Source organism: Procambarus clarkii, chromosome 15 (genome assembly GCF_040958095.1).
Source record: "Procambarus clarkii isolate CNS0578487 chromosome 15, FALCON_Pclarkii_2.0, whole genome shotgun sequence".
Lineage (NCBI taxonomy): Eukaryota > Metazoa > Arthropoda > Malacostraca > Decapoda > Cambaridae > Procambarus > Procambarus clarkii.
This window is the reverse complement of record NC_091164.1, coordinates 29257023-29277178: the sequence shown is the minus strand read 5'-3', so window position 1 is coordinate 29277178 and position 20156 is coordinate 29257023. Positions and strand designations below refer to the sequence as shown.

The 20156-nt window shown below is 42.2% G+C and overlaps 1 protein-coding gene across 1 annotated transcript; it reads left to right on the top strand.

Moving 5' to 3' along the window:
* Positions 1-1211: 1211 nt before the first annotated feature.
* LOC138365050 (CCR4-NOT transcription complex subunit 3-like) lies at positions 1212-1859 on the top strand. The gene has a single exon (XM_069325153.1). It carries the CDS (start codon positions 1212-1214, stop codon positions 1857-1859), a length of 648 nt encoding a protein of 215 aa, XP_069181254.1.
* Positions 1860-20156: the final 18297 nt, after the last annotated feature.

The window sequence follows — 20156 nt, the reverse complement described above, 5'->3', positions numbered from 1 at the left end:
AGGCACCAATACAGAATGATAATAAAAACAAGAAAGGGAATACAAATACATAATACAGAAACCAAAATGAAACTACAACCGCAATACATGATAAGGAGAACAAAAACAAGCTGGGCCACGCTAGCAGCCCAAAAGGCACGCAACACCCCACTAACAAGCGCATAACCAGAACAAAAAAACACAAAAACATGAAAACAGAATAACAGGACATCCACAAACAGACAAACACTCAAACAAACACCGGAACGCACAGGAACCGAACATACACAAACAACCCACACTAATAAATCCACAACCACAAACCAGAGCATGCAGGAACCGGGAAAACACACCCGCCTCACCCACACATACACATGCATTCCACAATCACTCACACAAACAGAAACAAACCAAAACACACAGCAAACAAAGAAATCACGGGCGAGGAATACATTTATCAGAGACAGGAACATATTTCTCAGGGAACTCATTCCGAGGATACTTGTTCTTATAGACCTCCCAAACCAAATACGCCATGTCGGTAGGGGGAACGATCCCTCCGTGGGGCCCTGCATAAGCTCAAGAATCACCAAGTCAGGCGGAAACGGTCACTCCCTAAGCTTGCCGACGCAAGTCGCATAACGAGGCAGGGTAGGGCGAACCACCCCCTCCGAGGAAGAAGATGACACCAAAGAAGCGTACGTAGGCCGCCGAGACGGACATGCCGCTGAACGCACAGGAGAAGGCAATGGCTGCTGAGACGGTAACACCTCCACAAATACCGCAGGAGAAATAGAAGAGACGGCCGAAGATGGAAGAAGCATCAAAGCCGCCGCCAAGGAAGGGGGCACGGATCCCTCAGAGTGGGCAACCTTTTTCAACACCACCACCAGGTCACTATGGGCACCATGAACCTTACCAGGGGGAAACCACCCCCCACGAAGAATCGGAACCATCCAACGTGGGCGACGCACCCGAAGCATGATCCACACAAGCGCCACATCAGAAGGAGAAGCCGAAACACCGGCACGTGCAACCGCAGGCACATGCACCTCTGCCACCACCGTAGAATGCGACGCAACCGGAAGGGAAAGGAAGGGAACTATCAAGGGAAAGCGCCAAGCCAACATGACTATATAGCACTGGAAAGGGGTCAGGATAAGGATTTGGGATGGGACGGGGAGGAATGGTGCCCAACCACTTGGACGGTCAGGGATTGAACGCCGACCTGCATGAAGCGAGACTATGCTCTACCGTCCACCCCCAAGTGGTGGACGGAGCTACCTTCAGGTAGCTCTGCAACTGGAGCTACCCCATCGTCGCCGGAAGATCCACAGTCGTCTAATTTGCCAACATCAACTCAGGCAGAAGAAGAACGCCGGGAACGCTTTGGCTCCGGCCACACATCATCAGATCCAGAGGCTGACTCAGAGACACATGCAACACAAGCCGGGCAAACCGATGCTGGACGCAGAACGGCAGCATCCTCAACCACATGGGGTACCAGGCCAGGCACAGGAGGAGGCGCCTTACCCACCCTAGAACCCAGCACAGCCGGGACACATGGCAAGGGTGCAGGGACAGACGCAGCAGGTGAAGAACTCGAAGATGGGAGAGCCGTGCAGAGGGCAGTCGAAAGACCCACAGGAACTCCAATGACACCAACCGGAGCAGGACGAGCACCCGACGGCGACACAACCTCAGGAGGAGAGGCGACAACAACAGGAGGCGCACCAGTCGACACAGGTGGCATAGCATCGGCCAAAGAGACATTCACATCCACGCCCACCGAAGCCTCCTCCACAGGAAGCGGCGGGAAATCCTCCTCACTGAAGAGGTTCACGTGCACAACAGCAGGTGCAGAACACCCAGCAGCCTGATGGCCCAAAAAGGCCACAACGATAACACGTCCGAGGCTGGCGGGCGTAAAACACCCGTACATGGTATCCCAGGAGTCACAAGGAGGATGGAATGTCCGATCGTAGCCGCATTCCCAGGGTGCGAATGCTCGTCCGCACACCCTTGAGTGTCCCCGAGGAGAGCATGTGCAACCACACATTAACAACCGTGCCAAACTGGCCGAAGTAACACCGCAGCAGTCCCTCTGGAAACTCCAAGGGGGTTCCATGAACACTGACATAAGTGAGGGCACCACTATGATCAGAGAGGGTCACAGTACCCACACCGTCCGGCTGGGGTAAGGTCCGCCCCTCGTAGCGACGGAGAAACTCCCAATACACCAGCTCCTCTGTAAAATTGATACTCGCCCGATGTGCTGTCACCAACTCGATGCCATAAATGTCCACCACAGGGACACAAAGCGTTTCACACAACACAAGCGCCACCTCTGTGTACCCGGCTCGTCCAGAAAACTCGAGGCCCACGAACTGAGCCTGCACTACAGGGGGAAGTGGGACCCCCCATCTTGAACTTCACGTCAGCACAGACCAGGCGGGCAGAGACGCACACGCCCCCTGCCGGACAAACTGGCAAACATCCACCAACTGCTGGAAAGGACAGGCAACACGTCCACATTCCACGGCAGCTAGAGTGCCACCATACTTAAAGTATTTCACAAACCACGCAAGCTAAGATAAAAAACTTTATATTTCTACACGATGAAAGCGTAAATGTATATTGAGCAGTACGGCACACTGGCGACTTGTGTTTACACAATGATGTCCAAGATAATGAACGATGGAACACTCGTTGTCGTTGGTTGAGGGGCGACGACGATCGAGGGATCGGATTTAATAATCTGTAACTCCTGCTGTAAGTGAGTTCACTTGGATCAATATGTCCGATATTATCGCTACAACAGTGTCTCAATTCAGTCTTTGTAAAAAGTTGTACCACCTGTGTGAGTCTCTACAACACACGCCAAGTAACCATGATACAAAGACCAAGAAATGTACTTGAGTCTGATGTATACTTTTTATGTCCGATTTTAGCCGAAATCGACACATGTTGATCCTAACCCCATGGGGCGACACTTCGGTACTGACTGATACACAGCCACACCAGCCTGACTGAGCTGCCCAAAACCCCCATGAGTAGGCTGAACATTGACACGGGAACCAATGAGACATCAGCTAACATAACTGATCAGTGATAATGCGGGTGTCATGACAGTTAGGGAAGAGACGGAAGCCTCTGGAAGATGTAGAAGAGTGCGTACGTGACCTCACACCTAGTCAACGATCTTGACCTGATCTTTTTGACCCTAGGCGGTCCTTTGGCAACACACAGCCTCACATGTCTTTGTCACCAACTATCTTTTTACTCCTCATATGCATCAGCTCTGAGTAACACATAATCTGAGTGTTGTTCTTCTGTTCCTTGTGGAGTTCGTAATAGCAGGCGAATGACATCCATCTCAATATCACTGGACTGGACTCAATACCATGGACCATACCCGGTCCATGGTGACGGTGTTGATGCCCTGTCCATCTCTCTGTGACAGTAGTTCATTTGTACTTTTGAATATCCAGCTGCGGGTTTCCCTGCTTTCTCTGAGACTAGTTATTTTAATCTGTCCTGGATACCTGCTACACCATTATATATATATATATATATATATATATATATATATATATATATATATATATATATATATATATATATATATATATATATATATATATATATATATATATATGTCGTACCTAGTAGCCAGAACGCACTTCTCAGCCTACTATTCAAGGCTCGATTTGCCTAATAAGCCAAGTTTTCATGAATTAATTGTTTTTCGGCAACCTAACCTACCTAACCTAACTTTTTCCGCTACCTAACCTAACCTAACCTATAAAGATAGGTTAGGTTAGGTTAGGTAGGGTTGGTTAGGTTCGGTCATATATCTACGTTAATTTTAACTCTAATAAAAAAAAATTGATCTCATACATAATGAAATGGGTAGGTTTATCATTTCATAAGAAAAAAATTAGAGAAAATATATTATTTCAGGAAAACTTGGCTTATTAGGCAAATCGGGCCTTGAATAGTAGGCCGAGAAGTGCGTTCTGGCTACTAGGTACGACATATATATATATATATATATATATATATATATATATATATATATATATATATATATATATATATATATATATATATATATATATATCACTCATACTTAAGTTGTATTTCCTGACAAGTAACTTTATATTTCTGGAAAAGCAGGAGTGACCAGTAATAAATGAGTACCTGCTCAATGGTGGTGGAGTTATTTTCTGTGACTCTAAAAGTGCTCTGCAGTCCTTAAATAACCCATCACAATGTATGTCGGAAGTAGCTTGTAATATTGAATGGAATGTAATTTTTGCCAATGATAATAATTCTTGTATAAAATTTGTGTGGATCCCATCCCATGTTGGAGTTGAAAAACATGACTTTGTAGATCAATTGGCCAATGAGGCTTGCAGGAAAGAAAACATTGATTATGACTTTGGACTATCTAATGCAGTTATTAGAAACATACAAATTAAAGAAATTAATTCAGATTTAGAAGAACTAAGAAATGCACAGAGACCTGAAAGCTGCAGTATTAAAAGTTATGACAAGTTCTGTAATAATAGGTATTTGTATGGTCAGCACAGTAACCGGACCAGGCAATGTGATGTAGTAATTGCGCGAATTCGCCTTGGCTATAGACACATCTGGCAGGTTAGTGAGGCTGAGCCACTACCAGAATATTCAGATTGTAAACTCTGTGATAAACCTTTAATGCATTCACTAGAACACTATATTGATGAATGTGAAACCATAAAGGACTTTAGACCTCCTGGCCTATTGTACCACCAACTGTGTAACTATTTTATTGACTCAGGTGTTCTGGACGACATCCTAACAATTTACCCCAAATTTGCTTGTCCATTTTAAAGAATGAAGAACAATTTCTATTTATACTCTAAGCTGCATCACTTATGAACCCATCCCTGCCCTTGTGTGGCAGTGCACAATAGAAAGTTGTTTTCACATATCCACACATTAAAACATTGATTGTAACCGTGATATATATGTGCTTCAGCCTACAGTTTAGACCTATTGTCTTATGTATGACCCTCTGTCCTGCGTGACAGTGAATACTAGCATTAACCTCAATTTAATAAGACTATCAAAATCCTCAGATTAGGCAAAATTGTAATTAATTTTGTCAATAAAGATGTTAATAATAATAAGTACCTGAAGAAAGAATTGATTGAGTTTACTGGATGGGCAATTACTTTCAAACAGAATTATATCATTCGTGTGTGAATTATTTCTTCAAGTGTGGGTGTGGTCACCAGGGCAGGAAGGAGAGAGCACTAGCGCAAGTCTGGACACCCAAAATACGTCCGGAACATTTCTCCATTCCCATGATAACATTTATTCAGGCTATAAGGTCACTAATATCATCAGAAAAATCCCACCGATGCTCTTCATAATAATTTACTGGAATCTTTCATCCTATTATTATTAGTTTTGGTTCTCGATGAAACGAGTCCTGTGAACGAAAAGCAGTTATATATGTAATAAATAGTATATATGCTGCAAGATTGAATGTTAGGTTGTAAATGATGTTTTCTACACATTTCTATCATAGCCTTTTTGGTCGGTGCGAGACGAACTAGATCATCAGCATAACAGAAAACATTGGCATTATTAATGCCTATGCGGCAGCCATCTGTATTGGCTCTTAACTCTTTCAACAATGGACCAAGATAGATATCATACAATATTGGATTAAGAACGGCACCTAGTTTGACCTCTATTTTTAGGGATAAATTGTTAAGAGATAAAATTGTTCCAGTTCACAGTTAATACTTCAGTTACGAGAGGTATACGCTGGGAGAGTTACCATACAGGATGTCGTGCTGTTTCCTCCTCCTCCTCAGTGTTGGTCACAGGTCACTCGTGGGAGGGTGTTACCCCCAGGGGTTATTTATTATGCAATGAAAACAATGTTCTTAAGTGTGACCAGCAAGGAGGGAGAGGAGGAAGATGGTAGGGAGGGAAGGGTATATGAGGAGGGAGATGGATGGGAGGGAAGGGTGTATGAACAGTGTGCTGCAGCCAATCACAGCCAGGCCTACTAGCTCCTGAGGCCTGATTGGGGACAGGTGCAGTCACTCTTAAACCAGCCCGTCCTCTTTAGCGTTTACAATGTCACTAAAATGATGCCCTAAATTGCCCGAACCTAAACTAACCGAGGACCCACTAATAGAAAATGTGCTGTTTAACAGAGGATTTATATAATAAAATGTAATGTACTGTTTGAGAGAACAGAATGTTTAGGAGCAGGGAGCCGGCTTCCTCAAGCTAGGAGCTTCATTTTGATGTTGGGGTCAAACGAGAGTGAACGTGATCTTGGCGTGAGAATTCTGTGCGTTCTGTGCTACCACATTCATCGTTGTCCACCCGATTCTGCCTATATACCTCTTGCTGTCGTTCAGAGCAGTGGTGCCGGGAGCTTTGTCTCCCAACTACTACCTTGGGGCTACCTTCAGATGGTTCCAAAGATGTGTTCCAGCGGGTCTGTCGTTGATCAGGTTCTTAGTATGCAGTCTGGTCAACTGAGGGCTAAGTTAACTACTGTTACTGGTCACGCGTTAGCAATGTGAGAGCGAAGTCACTTGGCTTAGCGGGGACGTCGCTGATGTCATCAGGTGACCTGTTTGAGTGGTGACCTCGTCGGGGATCAGGTATAGACACCAAGCACGGGCAGGGGGAGCCTGGTGATCAATAGTCTGGGTCATGACTGCGGAATCATCGTGTAGGTATGCTCTCAATCATTCCAGATGATTAGCTGCATTTGTTGCTAGAGTCTTAGCGAGAGGCAGTTAACAGCTTCTTCCATCATACTCGCTGCTTTAAGCCTGCGCTGCTGGAGCGTCAGAGATCGTGGGAGTGTCTCACCGTCCAGCTGGTTATGGAGCGATTGCGGAACCTCCCAAGTGAAGGAAGGGAACGCAGTTGAGAACCTAACACATGTCAGTCTACTGAGGTGTGTCACTGAATGTTAATATATCATACATATGCATCCATAAATATGTGATTTTTCCGAATGCCTGATGAGCCCTCGTGTGTACTCCCCAGTTCCAGCAGTATTGATGAAGACAGTGTACAACCTCCCCAGCTGCAGCAGTGTTGGTCAAGACAGTGTTCAACCTCCCCAGTTGCAGCAGTGTTGGTCAAGACAGTGTTCAACCTCCCCAGTTGCAGCAGTGTTGGTCAAGACAGTGTACAACCTCCCCAGTTGCAGCAGTGTTGGTCAAGACAGTGTACAACCTCCCCAGTTGCAGCAGTGTTGGTCAAGACAGTGTACAACCTCCCCAGTTGCAGCAGTGTTGGTCAAGACAGTGTACAACCTCCCCAGTTGCAGCAGTGTTGGTCAAGACAGTGTACAACCTCCCCAGCTGCAGCAGTGTTGGTCAAGACAGTGTACAACCTCCCCAGTTGCAGCAGTGTTGGTCAAGACAGTGTACAACCTCCCCAGCTGCAGCAGTGTTGGTCAAGACAGTGTTAAACAAGTGTCATTCCTCAGTGTTAAGTCTAAGCCTTGCGTGTCGGAAAATCCGACACCATTTAATAATATTACATTCAGGCAGATAATATTGCTGCTGTATTGTATACACAAGTTAACCCATAGAAAATGTAACTTGTAGTGGAATTTCAGTCTATAGAAAACGGGATATCATTACCACATACTATTATAAATTCACCACCTATTATGGTGGGAATTATTCTTAAATACATTAGTCTTTGGACTTTACCATCATAAAAACATCTCATATAAATTAACTTAATTATCAGAATTAAAATAGAGTAAATGTGACCCTTCTATCACTTACTGTCATCTGGACAATGTAGGCCAGTAGCGTCAGTTGTGAGGGAGTGGTCAGCCATTGTTATTGTTTAATACAACAGAGTCGTGGAGCGAATTACGGCTCCTATAAATTCTCTTGGACGAAGTGTTATGGAAGATCAGAGTAGTGATCTGCCATCATCAACACGCTGTCAACAAATACAAGTTAAGTGTTCTGCCGAAACCCATTTATCTATCATTTATGGCCATTAATGTAAGTAGATAGGGCGTACCGATTAGAACACGAATGATCGACTCAAACAAGGTAATTAAGCCTAGGTCTTTATGGTTCCATGTACAGTGTTTTCTCTGATATATACCTGTCATATATTAGGATTCTGGCTTCATAGCTAACGCCTTTTTGATAGGTCAAGACGAGGAAGCATGCTTTGTGTACCAGTTACTGGGTGATGGAAGCTACCTCAAAGAGGATAATTTGGTGTCTACATCCTGGTTATACATGGTGGACTAAGGCCTGTTGTACAATAAGATAAGGAACCTCTTCAATGTAAACTAATGTGTAGATAATACTGTAGTTTGATTGGCTGCATATATAAATTCAATATAAACCCCCCCCCTAATGTGTAGAGGATCGATTTGTGAGATTATTGCAGAAATACAGTCCACTTAACATCATACAAATTGCTATCGAAGTATACAAATTAACGTAAATATAAATTCATATAAATTAAATAAATATAAATCTCACAGGTCGGTTCCCACATTGCGAGACGAGTTCTGCTTGAAGCCTCGTCGTCATTCTCTTTGACGTTAGGTTCTTCTGTCTTGTTTCTTTGTTTTTCTGTTGCACTTCATTAAAGAGTATTCACAATCATTATTTATGTATGATCAAGTAATTATTAAAGAAAGGCGACAAGTCGGGAAGACAATTTATTGTGGATTATTACTAATAAAGTCTTTATTGATACCACGGGACCTCAAGTATGACATTCTTAATTATTTAGCCGGTATGAAACCTAGTCCCTTACTTGATTTCATTAATATGAGTTATAGAGAGGGAAAGTTACCAAGAAAATGGAAAGAGGTTGTCATCATTTCTATCCCTAAGTCAAACGGAGGCTACAGACCTGTCTCCTTAATATCCTGCTTTTGTAAAATGATGGAAAGGATTTTGTTAAATAGGCTACCCTACCTTGTAGGTGATAACATGTCCAGTAATCTCTTTGGTTTTATCAAAGGCAAAAGTACTGCAGATTGTCTCTTAAAGTGTTTGTCTAATATGTATGACAATTGTAGAGTTTTTGTTGATCTACAAGGAGCATTTGATAAAGCCAATGGGGAAGTAATCTTATACGAATTAGCCAATCTGGGAATAACAGGGAGATTGCTACACTGGATAAGGGATTATCTACAAGGCAGAAAAGGTCAGGTGTATTATCAGGGACACATGTCTGAGGAACGGAGGTTTCAGTTAGGTACCCCACAAGGGGGAGTATTAAGTCCCACCTTATTCAATGTATTAATGAACAGGTTAGCATCAGAGATGTATCCTCCAGGGGTCACGACGATCATATATGCTGATGACATTCTTATACAAGGCACTTCCGGGAACAAAATTCAAACTGCTCTTAACATACTTGGTACAACCTGTCACAAGTTAGGCTTAGTTATAAATGCAGATAAAACCAAATATGAGTATAGGAAACGAAGAAATATAACACTTACTCTAAATGGTGGGGAACTGAGCCGTGTTCAGAAGTACAAGTATCTGGGCATGTATGTTGGATACACATGTGAGAGTAAAAATGCTGAAATAAATCATATCAGCACCTTATGTAAAGCCCATCTGCATCCTCTAAAAGCACTGGCTTTTTCTGGTAAAGGTGTTGGGGTACCTATCTTACGGATGTTATACATAAGCACTGTTCGGTCCCTGATAGACTACGCAGCACCCGTTTTGTCTTACACAGGCCAAGGCAGAATTAAAAAAATAGAGCTGATACAGAACGAGGCTATGAGGATTATTCTTGGATGTCAAAGAAATGCAATGATTGAAATAATGAGAATGGAATTAAATTTACAGAGTGTGTGTGATAGAGTCCGTGACATTAACACTAGAGTAGCTATTCGTTTCATGTGGAGAAAAGGAGGGGATAAGTTGTTTGAGAGCGTTCAGACCTGCTTGAGTGACGTACACACTTCCAGGAAACTGAGGGAGACACGCTACACGAGGGGATTAGCTCATGACCTCAGGGAATACGATGTACTTGACTGCTGTAAACCCTCTCGACAGTGTAATATGTCTGCTCCCTGGAAAGTACAGAAAATAGACGTCGAAATTGTACCCCTCAAGGTGAAAAAGATTCATCATGAACCGGGACAATTACGGTGTTTGTATGGAAGCATGATATCTCGGTTACCAAGAGGCAACAGTTTACATGTATATTGCAACGGGTCGGTGGCGGAGGATGGCAGGGCAGGGTGTGGTGTCCTAATAAGGGAATATACGGAGTTTGGGACTGTGGACAGGATAATTGAACTCCGGCTTAGTAATTATATATCATCCACACAAGCTGAACTGCAGGCCATTCTGGCGTGTTTGGAGGAAGTACGTCATGACGACAAAAATGTTTTTGTATTTGTCGATAGCCGAGGAGCACTGGAGTCCTTAAACAGTCGAAACCCAGTCTTCATGTCTATAGTTGAGGATTGTAAGAGAAGAATAACTGAGATACAGCTGAAAGGTCATAGTGTGAAATTCATGTGGATTCCATCTCATGTTGGAATAGTGCTCAACGAGGTGGCGGATGACTTGGCCAAACGTGCCACATCAAAACCACAAATTGACATTGAATGTGAGTTCACAATGAGACAAATAAGAAGCAAAATCAGAAATATTCAGGCACAGGCAGGAGTGGAGAGGAGAGGGATAATGTATGAGAGAAGTCTAACCATGCAACACTACATGTATGTGAGTCAAAACACCCATTTCACTTATGGTAAAAGGAGAAATGCTTGGAGTGACTCTGTGTATATGCGGCTCAGGCTTGGGTACAAATATTACTGGGAATATGGGATAGGTGCTCATGATAATGACACGAAGTGTAAACTATGTGGTATGTTAAGGTCTCACACCCTTGCCCATTATGTTCTTGATTGTCCGTTGATTAATGTATATAGAAACACTGAGATAAGGACTGTTCCTGAGCAAATAGCCTGGATGTGTCACAAAGGAAAGGTTGCTGATATTCTTGAGAGATATAAGAATTTTGCACCAAGACTGTAATATTTTGTTGAATTATCCGTATAACTAGGTCATAAAAGTATTTGTGTACGTCTGATACCATACTACTTGTGAAGGAGGAAATGTACATGTTTATCTCTCAGAATGTTTGGTAACAGGTTTATTGTTTGTGATGTGTGTCTATGTATGTACTAACACGTTGTACTGAACGGGGTGAGAATAGCTTGAGCTACCTCATCCCTTTGTGTGTATTTTACCTCAATAAACTTATTTCAATTTCAATTTCAATTTCAATTTCAAGTAAAAAGCCTTTTATCACTATAAATGACTAGTCTTCTAATGTCATAATTATCTAACCTCTCATGAAATCAAATTTTAATGGTGAAATATCCGTCCTCGAAACTCATTCTCTAGGATGGTCTTCCTTGACATAACCTGACATTCTCTAGGATGGTCTTGCTTGACATGACCTGACATTCTCTAGGATGGTCTTGCTTGACATGACCTGACATTCTCTAGGATGGTCTTGCTTGACATGACCTGACATTCTCTAGGATGGTATTGTTTGACATGACCTGACATTCTCTAGGATGGTTTTGTTTGACATGACCTGACATTCTTTAGGATGGTCTTGCTTGACATGACCTGACATTCTCTAGGATGGTCTTGCTTGACATGACCTGACATTCGCAATGAGTTGACATGCGCATGACACCCGGGGCCTGACTCTGGGCTGACACAGCACACAAGGGTGAGGCAAGGATTACTGAGTCATGTCACTTGCCCTGGCTGGCATAACTCAGCTCGTCCTTGTTGCGATCCAGTTATATCAAATTGATTGAATACCTCACTCGTAACGTTTATGTCTAAATATTAGTATATGAGCTATTTAAGTTTGAATAAAGATGCTATGGTTATGTATTAGAAGAATCTGAAGAAGAATTTTGAGGTATTCTTGTTGTAATAGTGTGTATTTGTGTGGGGTGTGGATGTATGTGAGGGCGCGTACGAGTGCAAGCCGTGTGGCGCAAGCTGGTACTCGAGGCTGCTTGAGAGGCTGACCGGATGCCAGGAATTAGGGAGATACCATCCCTCGCGTTGGGTGAGCTGAAATGGAGAATGCATGAGAGGTTGATTGAGTTTCCTTGGCTCAGAGATACGTTGTAGATCTCTGGAAGTCTTACAGTAAATTCGTGGATGAATTAGTCTTTGCCCAAGAAGGTTTATACATCCTGTGTTATGTTTCTGGAGTCTCGTCGTGGACGTGGTGGTGAGCAGACGTGTTTTGATTCGCTCTGCTACTGGCGTCTGGTGGGTGGACGTGTTTGTCGTCGCTGTTGGCCGGCGTGTTGACGGATGGGCGGATAACGTCACGCTGGGGGTGGTATATGTGCCGTCATGGGCTCCTACACACCTCCACTAAAGCGGAAGGAGTCCATAGGACTCCAGTTTAGTTGTCATGCTGATCCCGACCTTGTATCCACCACGATCTTCGATGTGTTACAGATCAAGCAGGAAGAAATATTTGGTTACCAACCACTGCCAGGGAACAGAGTAGTGTTGAAATTTGTAAACAATGTGGCGTTTTCAGAGTTTCTTAAGAAGTATGATGATGATATTCTAAGTTTACCTAATGGGAAAGGATCAGTACAAGTGATTAATTTGAGCAAAACGTTTACATACGTTTCTGTGAGGGATGCGCTATTTGAAATGTTGAATAGAACTATTATACATATACTAGAACAATATGGGAAAGTGGACAATGTTCGTTTTAATAAATATACCTATGGCCCAGGGAAAGGGTGTTTTAATGGAACACGAACAGTAAAGATGGAACTTCACCGTAATATTCCTTCATCAATGTCAGTAGCAGGTCGTTATATTAAATTTATATACAATAGCAAAATGCAAACTTGTTTTAAGTGTGGGCGTACTGGTCACATGGCTGCTGCCTGCCAGGTGGAGGCATCAGAACGGATCAACATTTTTCATGAACATGACTTTCCGCCATTAATAGAGGATAGTGTATCAGGAAATGAACCCACTGTTGTAAATACTGTAGTTCTAGGTGAGGTAGATGAAGAAACCCACAACTCTGTAAGTGAAACGTCTGTGGGAGTGACTCCCAGTGCGAATGAGGCCGGTGAAGGTAACTTAGATCAGGACGATAATGGTAATGCAGACAAGGAGGGTACAGACGACACTGCTCAGGACGCTTTACCGGCTGTTGGTCAACCTGGTGAGGGTGAGGTAAGTCTGGACAATATACATGTGGACGCCCATAACATTGGCGCTGACGCTGCGAAGAGCTGCGAGGCTGACGGTGGTGCTGACCTTGGTGAGGTGACGATGGAACAAGTAATTGGTTGTCAACTGGATGTAGAGGATGACACCATGGAGGATAGTGATGTAGAAATGTCTGTGCAGAGGGCAACTCCACCCTCTTCAGTAAGGTATGATAGAAAGGGTAAGGGTAGTGTGAAGGCTGGGGGTGTGAAGGCTGGTTCTGTAACCAGTCATGTGAAGAAACGGAAAAAATTGACTCGGAGTATTGATCTGGAACGTATGAAGGACTACACCGCTAAATTAAAAGTCTCTGAAAAAATTGAGCAGGTTGTTGCCGTTGAAGTTCACCGTGACCAAGGCCACGAAGAGTCACCGAAACGTAGCGAGGGCACAGTACAACCGGTGAGTGAGGATCATGGTAAAGAGAACAGTGATAAGGCATGGTGGGATCTTGTGGAACATGAACAGAATCGAGACGCGAGTGCAAATATTAAACTTTGATTTCGAAAAGGGAAAGATGACACTAAGATAGTGTCAAGTGAGATAATGATGGATTAAGAGTAATTTTGGTTTCTCTCAAAATTACATTCGGGAAGCCAATTAATTTTAATTGCGCTACTTTGAACATTGATGGGCTCAATTGTAGAAATAAACAGTAGCAGCTGTTATCATTGTTTAAATATCATAATTTGGATGTACTTTTCGTGCAAGAACACAATGTACAAGATGTTAAGAAACTTGATGTGCTGCTTGATTACTTTGAAATATAAATAAATCCAACAAACTTGTTGAAAGGTGGTAAGATGATATTGATTGCTAAGTGATCCCACATCAAGGTTCTTAATACTGAAATGGATGATAATGGTAATGTTTTATATGCGAGGATTTCCTTTTTTGACACAATAATTCCTGTACTTAATGTGTATGCTCCCTCTGGCACCCGCAGGAAGAAAGAGAGGGAGGACTTGTTCTCTAACGAGTTATTGTATTTTTTTCAGAAATGATACACGTAAAGTTATTTTTGGTGGCGACTTTAATTGTGTCACTTCTGTGAGAGATTGTAGCACTCAGTCGAACGCATGTGTATCTCCTGCTTTAATTACACTTTTGAGGTGTATTGATCTCAAGGATGCAAATAGCATTAACGGAGGTGTATATGAATACACATATGTTCACCAGAATTATGGTTCTAGGCTTGACAGAATATATATGCACTCATTACATGATAAAATTAGTTCTTGCAGTACTGTTTCGGTCAGCTGTTCAGACCACTGTATGGTTGTGGTGAAGCTTGTTATTGACGATCAGGTTAAAGTGGGGACAGGGTCATGGAAGCTCAATTGCAGTCTGTTGCAGAGTAGAGATGTAATTGATAATTTTCAAGTATTGTGGGAACATCTGGTTGGGCAAAAACTTAAGTTCAGATGTCTGTTGGAGTGGTGGGACATGTGTAAAGTTGCATGCAAAAGTTTCTTCGTGAGAGTATCCAAACGAAAGGCTGCTGAAAAATATGGTGTGTTAAACTTATTCCAACACAGACTAAAACAACTTTATGTAAAGGTCAATATGGGATTAGACAAGTATGAAGAAATTACAATTTTAAAAGACAGAATTAACAAATTGCGGGATGAAATATCAGAAGGAGTCAATGTTCGCCTCTAGATTAATGATAGGATGTATGGTGAAAAACTCTCTCCTTATTTGTTAAGTAAAGTCAAGAATAACAAGGGTACAGCACTTGTGACTAGTATTAAAGCAGGTGATGGGACGGATATGACAAATACGGATGGGATTGTATGTTTTGTTCGAGGTGAATTAGAGAAATTGTACAAAAAAGTGAACGTGGACCAAGGTGTTCGGGAGTATTTCCTTGGAAAATGTGCACGGGTTTTAACCCAGGATGACAACACGTCATTATTGGCAGATGTAGATAAGCAGGAAGTGTGGAGTGTTGTCAAGAGTTTAAAGAAAGGTAAATCACCTGGCTGTGATGGGTTCCCGGCGGAATTTTATTTTTATCTATGGGATGTCATTGGTAAAGACTTTGTACAAGTGGTGCAGTATAGCATACAGCACAGGAAGCTTAGCATATCGCAATCTCATGGGATTATTAAGATGATACCTAAGACGGGTGATTTGCATATTCTAACGAACTGGAGACCACTTTCCCTACTAAACCAGGATTATAAAATAGTATCGAAACTGTTGGCAAATAGACTTATTTTGCAATGGATAAAATTATATCAAAGGAACAGTTTTGTGGTGTGCCTGCAAGATCTATAATCAATTGTAATAATGTAATTAGGGATGTTGTGTATTATGTGTCTGAGAATAATGTTCCTTCCTCCATGATAAACCTCGACTGGTCGAAAGCCTTTGACCGTGTTGATGTTCAGTTTGTATTAGAAATATTGGATAGGGTAGGAGTGGCACAAGAATTTATTGATTGGATCCGTATGCTTTATAAACAGTGTCGGAGCAGCGTCTGTATCAATGGAGTCTTAAGTAAACCTTTTTCAGTTGAACGATCTGTACGTCAGGGATGTCCCCTTTCAATGATTTTGTATGTTATATTTCAAGAGCCACTGTACTTGGCAATAAAAAGCAATGACTTTATTGTTCCACCTCGTCTTCCTAATGCTATGACACTTCCTGTTGTTGGTTATGCAGACGATACAACTATTTTTGTGTCAACAGAAGACTCGGTGGTGAATGTTCAGAATGAGTTAGACAACTATGAAAGAGCGACAGGTGCTGTTATTAACAAGAACAAAACGTGTATGATGGGGCTTGGCAGTTGGTGTAATAAGGTTAACTGGACAGGTTCATGGTTCAAGGTAGTGGAGTCTATTAAAGCTCTTGGGATTTGCTGGTGTAAAACATATGACACAACATTGGTTACGAATTGGCAAGTACTATGTGGGAATATAATAGTTGCAACGAATATGTTGTCAAATAGGAAATTGACCCTGTTTCAGAAGACTGTAATAATCAATTACAAAATTTTGTCTAAAGTGTGGTATTTGTCTCACAGCTTTCCCATAACAAGAAAAGTGCTATAGAGATTGACAAAACTGTTTTTAGATATGTATGGTATGGTAGATACCAACCAATTAAACGAACTACCCTATGTAAAGGTAAGTGAAACGGTGGAATAGGAATGATGAATGTGTACCATAAGTCATTGGCAATCTTATGTGTTACCTTAAGAAAGGAGATAATGCAGAGGAATAGTGTAAATGCACTAGGACATTACTATTGTAAATTACGTGTTAGCTACTTGATACATATGCCAGAGTATACTGACCTTGCCTTTATTTCACCTAACTTTTATTCATGTGCAATTGATGTTCTCAGGCGGATTTGTAATATTGAAGGTTTTTTAATGATGAACAGTAAACAAGTGTATGATGTTATACTGCCAAATATAGTTCCTAGAGTAGAGGAGGCATATCCACTCTTTAGCTGGCAAATAATATGGGCAAACCTTCATGTTAAATTTATTGCCCCAAAACAACGCGAGCTGTTGTATCGCTATATTCATGAGACCCTTCCTACTAATGATAGGTTGTTGATGTTGGGCATTAAGGACAACAATAGGTGTGACCAATGTACTGAAATTGAGAATAATATGTATATATTTTATTTCTGTAAGCAGAAAGTTGTTCTTGTAAACTGGATTAGAGACACTCTTAAAGCTTTATGTGGACCAAGTATTAGAGTGGAGTTAATGAGGTTTTTAATGTTTCATATTGACATAAAAAGCAAGAAAATTAGGAATACAATAATTATGTTACTTTCTAATTACATTTTTTGTGTGTGGATATGCAGGCAGGAAGGTTACTCAGTAGACAAAATATTGAAGTTCTTGCGAGACAGGATCAGGTATAACATTTAAGGTTTAAGGCTCATGCTCGGTGATGATATGGAAAATTTGTTTACTGAGAATTATATAAAATATATATATATGTAATAATTTCCCTTGTATTTTAATGTAAATTTATTCTCCAATTTTTGTAAATCGTTTATAGGTAAATAAGTATAACATTCAGGTTTTTTTTTAAAGATATTGTTCTGTACTAATGAAACACTTGTTCACTACAAATTGTAATGTATAATTGCCTTGTAAAATGTATATGTGATTTATATTATATTTTCTTAAATAAAGATAACAAAAAAAATTAGTGGAAGTTTCCATGTTTAGAAAAAGAGAGTCACTCCCACCACATAGTGGCCATGCGGTTCCTGCCGCCATCATCCCTTCATGTGCATTATTGTAAGTCATATACACCTATTAGTTTCAGTTAGGATCCTATAGCATATTGTAGGTTATTCATATACCCATGACCTGTGAGGGTATGTTCACTCAGCTACTCTGATTAGCAGCATTAATTACTCAAGTCTTGTGCATTTGGAATGAGACTAAGTTGGGACAGGCCTTCCACCAAGACCTGGTGAGGAACCTGTCTAGATACTATGTAGCTAGTACTGCTAGAACTAGACTGTATAACTGTATTTAGTAATGCTTCAATTACCTCTTTGTTTCACAATTACCAGCCTTGTGATATTTAGCCTTCTAAGTAAAATAAATGAAGTGGGAGGCTTGAGAGATAGCGTAGTGAGTTACCTAAGCCTATTAGCGTCCGAACACGGGCAGCATGCATTCATAGCTCGCGAGTTTCATCAGTTGAATACTGGACACAGAGTGGGTGAGATGGGACTGTCAATATCTGAGAACATGGCCCAAATTAAGTTAAGTTTTGGTTAAGTTAACAGGATAGAATTAGGTTTTATCATCCTGTTTGTAATTAGTGGGGAGAATTTGTCATCCTTTAGTTGATAATTGTGTTCCCTTGACTTAGCTTTTATACTGGATCGGTCAAGTGTTCTTAATGATTGTGTATGTATGTTTGAAGATAATTGTATGACGAGAGGTGTCGATTGGAATTATCCTTCCCGCCATTTTCTTTGCCCTGCAGCAGGATGTACCCAGTTAACGCAAACCTATATAAAACTACACGTAACCAACCCGTCCTCGACTCAAGTTCATTACATACAGCGGTCGACTCAGAGACGCAGTCATAAATTTTTACATGCTGTGCATTCAAAATAAAAATTTTCTCAAATATAAATTAATATTAGCATATTGTGCATATATAGGCATAGGTTAGGTTAGGTTGGGTGTTATAGGTACTGTTGGCGAGTATTTGTATCTGTAGTACGTGGGTGAAGCATTTACAGCGTTGTGGTTCGAACAAAATTCGTCAGTGAAGAACTTGTTCCAGAAGTGTTCAAACGAAATCAGTTGTGAGTCGTGTATAAACCGTTTTTCATTCATAAACACGGGGTTTGGCGGGTGCATGGAATCACTTTTGGGTCTTTGTTTGGAGGACGGGCTGTTCACTGATGACTTGTTCAACCACACCACTGTAAATGCTTGACCCACGCACTACAAACACAAATAATCGACATCAGAACCTAAGCACCTAACCTAAGTAAACCTAACCAATGCCTAAATATGCACAATATACTAATATATAACAATATTATTTTATATATGAGAAAACTCCTATTTTGAATGAACATCATGTTAAAATTGGTGGATGCATCTGTGGGGTCGACCACTGGATGGAATGAACCTGGTCTGAGCAATGGTTGCATATTTTAACACCTCCAAACCAGTTATAACAACCAATATAGCAAGTTGAAACAACGTTTTAATACGTCATAAACACGTTAAGCCAAGATGTAACAACTTTATTACAAGTTGTAACAAGCGGAAAATAGAGACAGTTTCGGTTTCTATTTCCAGGGAATAACTACCTTATCATGGCGGCAAGTCGGCTCACTTGCCGTATATTAATACCTCCACTCCCGGGTATATAGACCAAGTGAAGAGATGTTTACAGCGAAGGCGCTCAGGCGAAACGGAGATCTGATATGGCCACAGTGAGAGAAGCCTGGCTGGCACTGAGAGAATCCTGGCTGGCACTGAGAGAAGCATGGCTGGCACTGAGAGAAACCTGGCTGGCACTGAGAGAAGCCTGGCTGGCACTGAGAGAAGCATGGCTGGCACTGAGAGAAGCATGGCTGGCACTGAGAGAAGCATGGCTGGCACTGAGAGAGGCATGGCTGGCACTGAGAGAAGCATGGCTGGCACTGAGAGAAGCCTGACTGGCACTGAGAGAAGCATGGCTGGCACTGAGAGAAGCATAGCTGGCACTGAGAGATGCCTGGCTGGCACTGAGAGAAGCCTGGTTGGCACTGAGAGAAGCATAGCTGGCACTGAGAGAAGCATAGCTGGCACTGAGAGAAACATGGCTGGCAATGAGAGAAGCATGGCTGGCACTGAGAGAAGCATGGCTGGCAATGCGAGAAGCATGGCTGGCACTGAGAGAAGCATGGCTGGCACTGAGAGAAGCATAGCTGGCACTGAGAGAAGCCTGGCTGGCAATGAGAGAAGCCTGGCTGGCACTGAGAGAAGCATGGCTGGCACTGAGAGAAGCATGGCTGGCACTGTGAGAAGCCTGGCTGGCACTGAGAGAAGCATGGCTGGCACTGAGAGAAGCATGGCTGGCACTGTGAGAAGCCTGGCTGGCACTGAGAGAAGCATGGCTGGCACTGAGAGAAGCCTGGCTGGCACTAAGAGAAGCTTGGCTGGCACTGAGAGAAGCCTGGCTGGCACTGAGAGAAGCATGGCTGGCACTGAGAGAAGCATAGCTGGCACTGAGAGAAACCTGGCTGACACTGCGAGAAGCATGGCTGGCAATGAGAAAAGCATAGCTGGCACTGAGAGAAGCATAGCTGGCACTGAGAGAAGCATGGCTGGTACTGAGAGAAGCA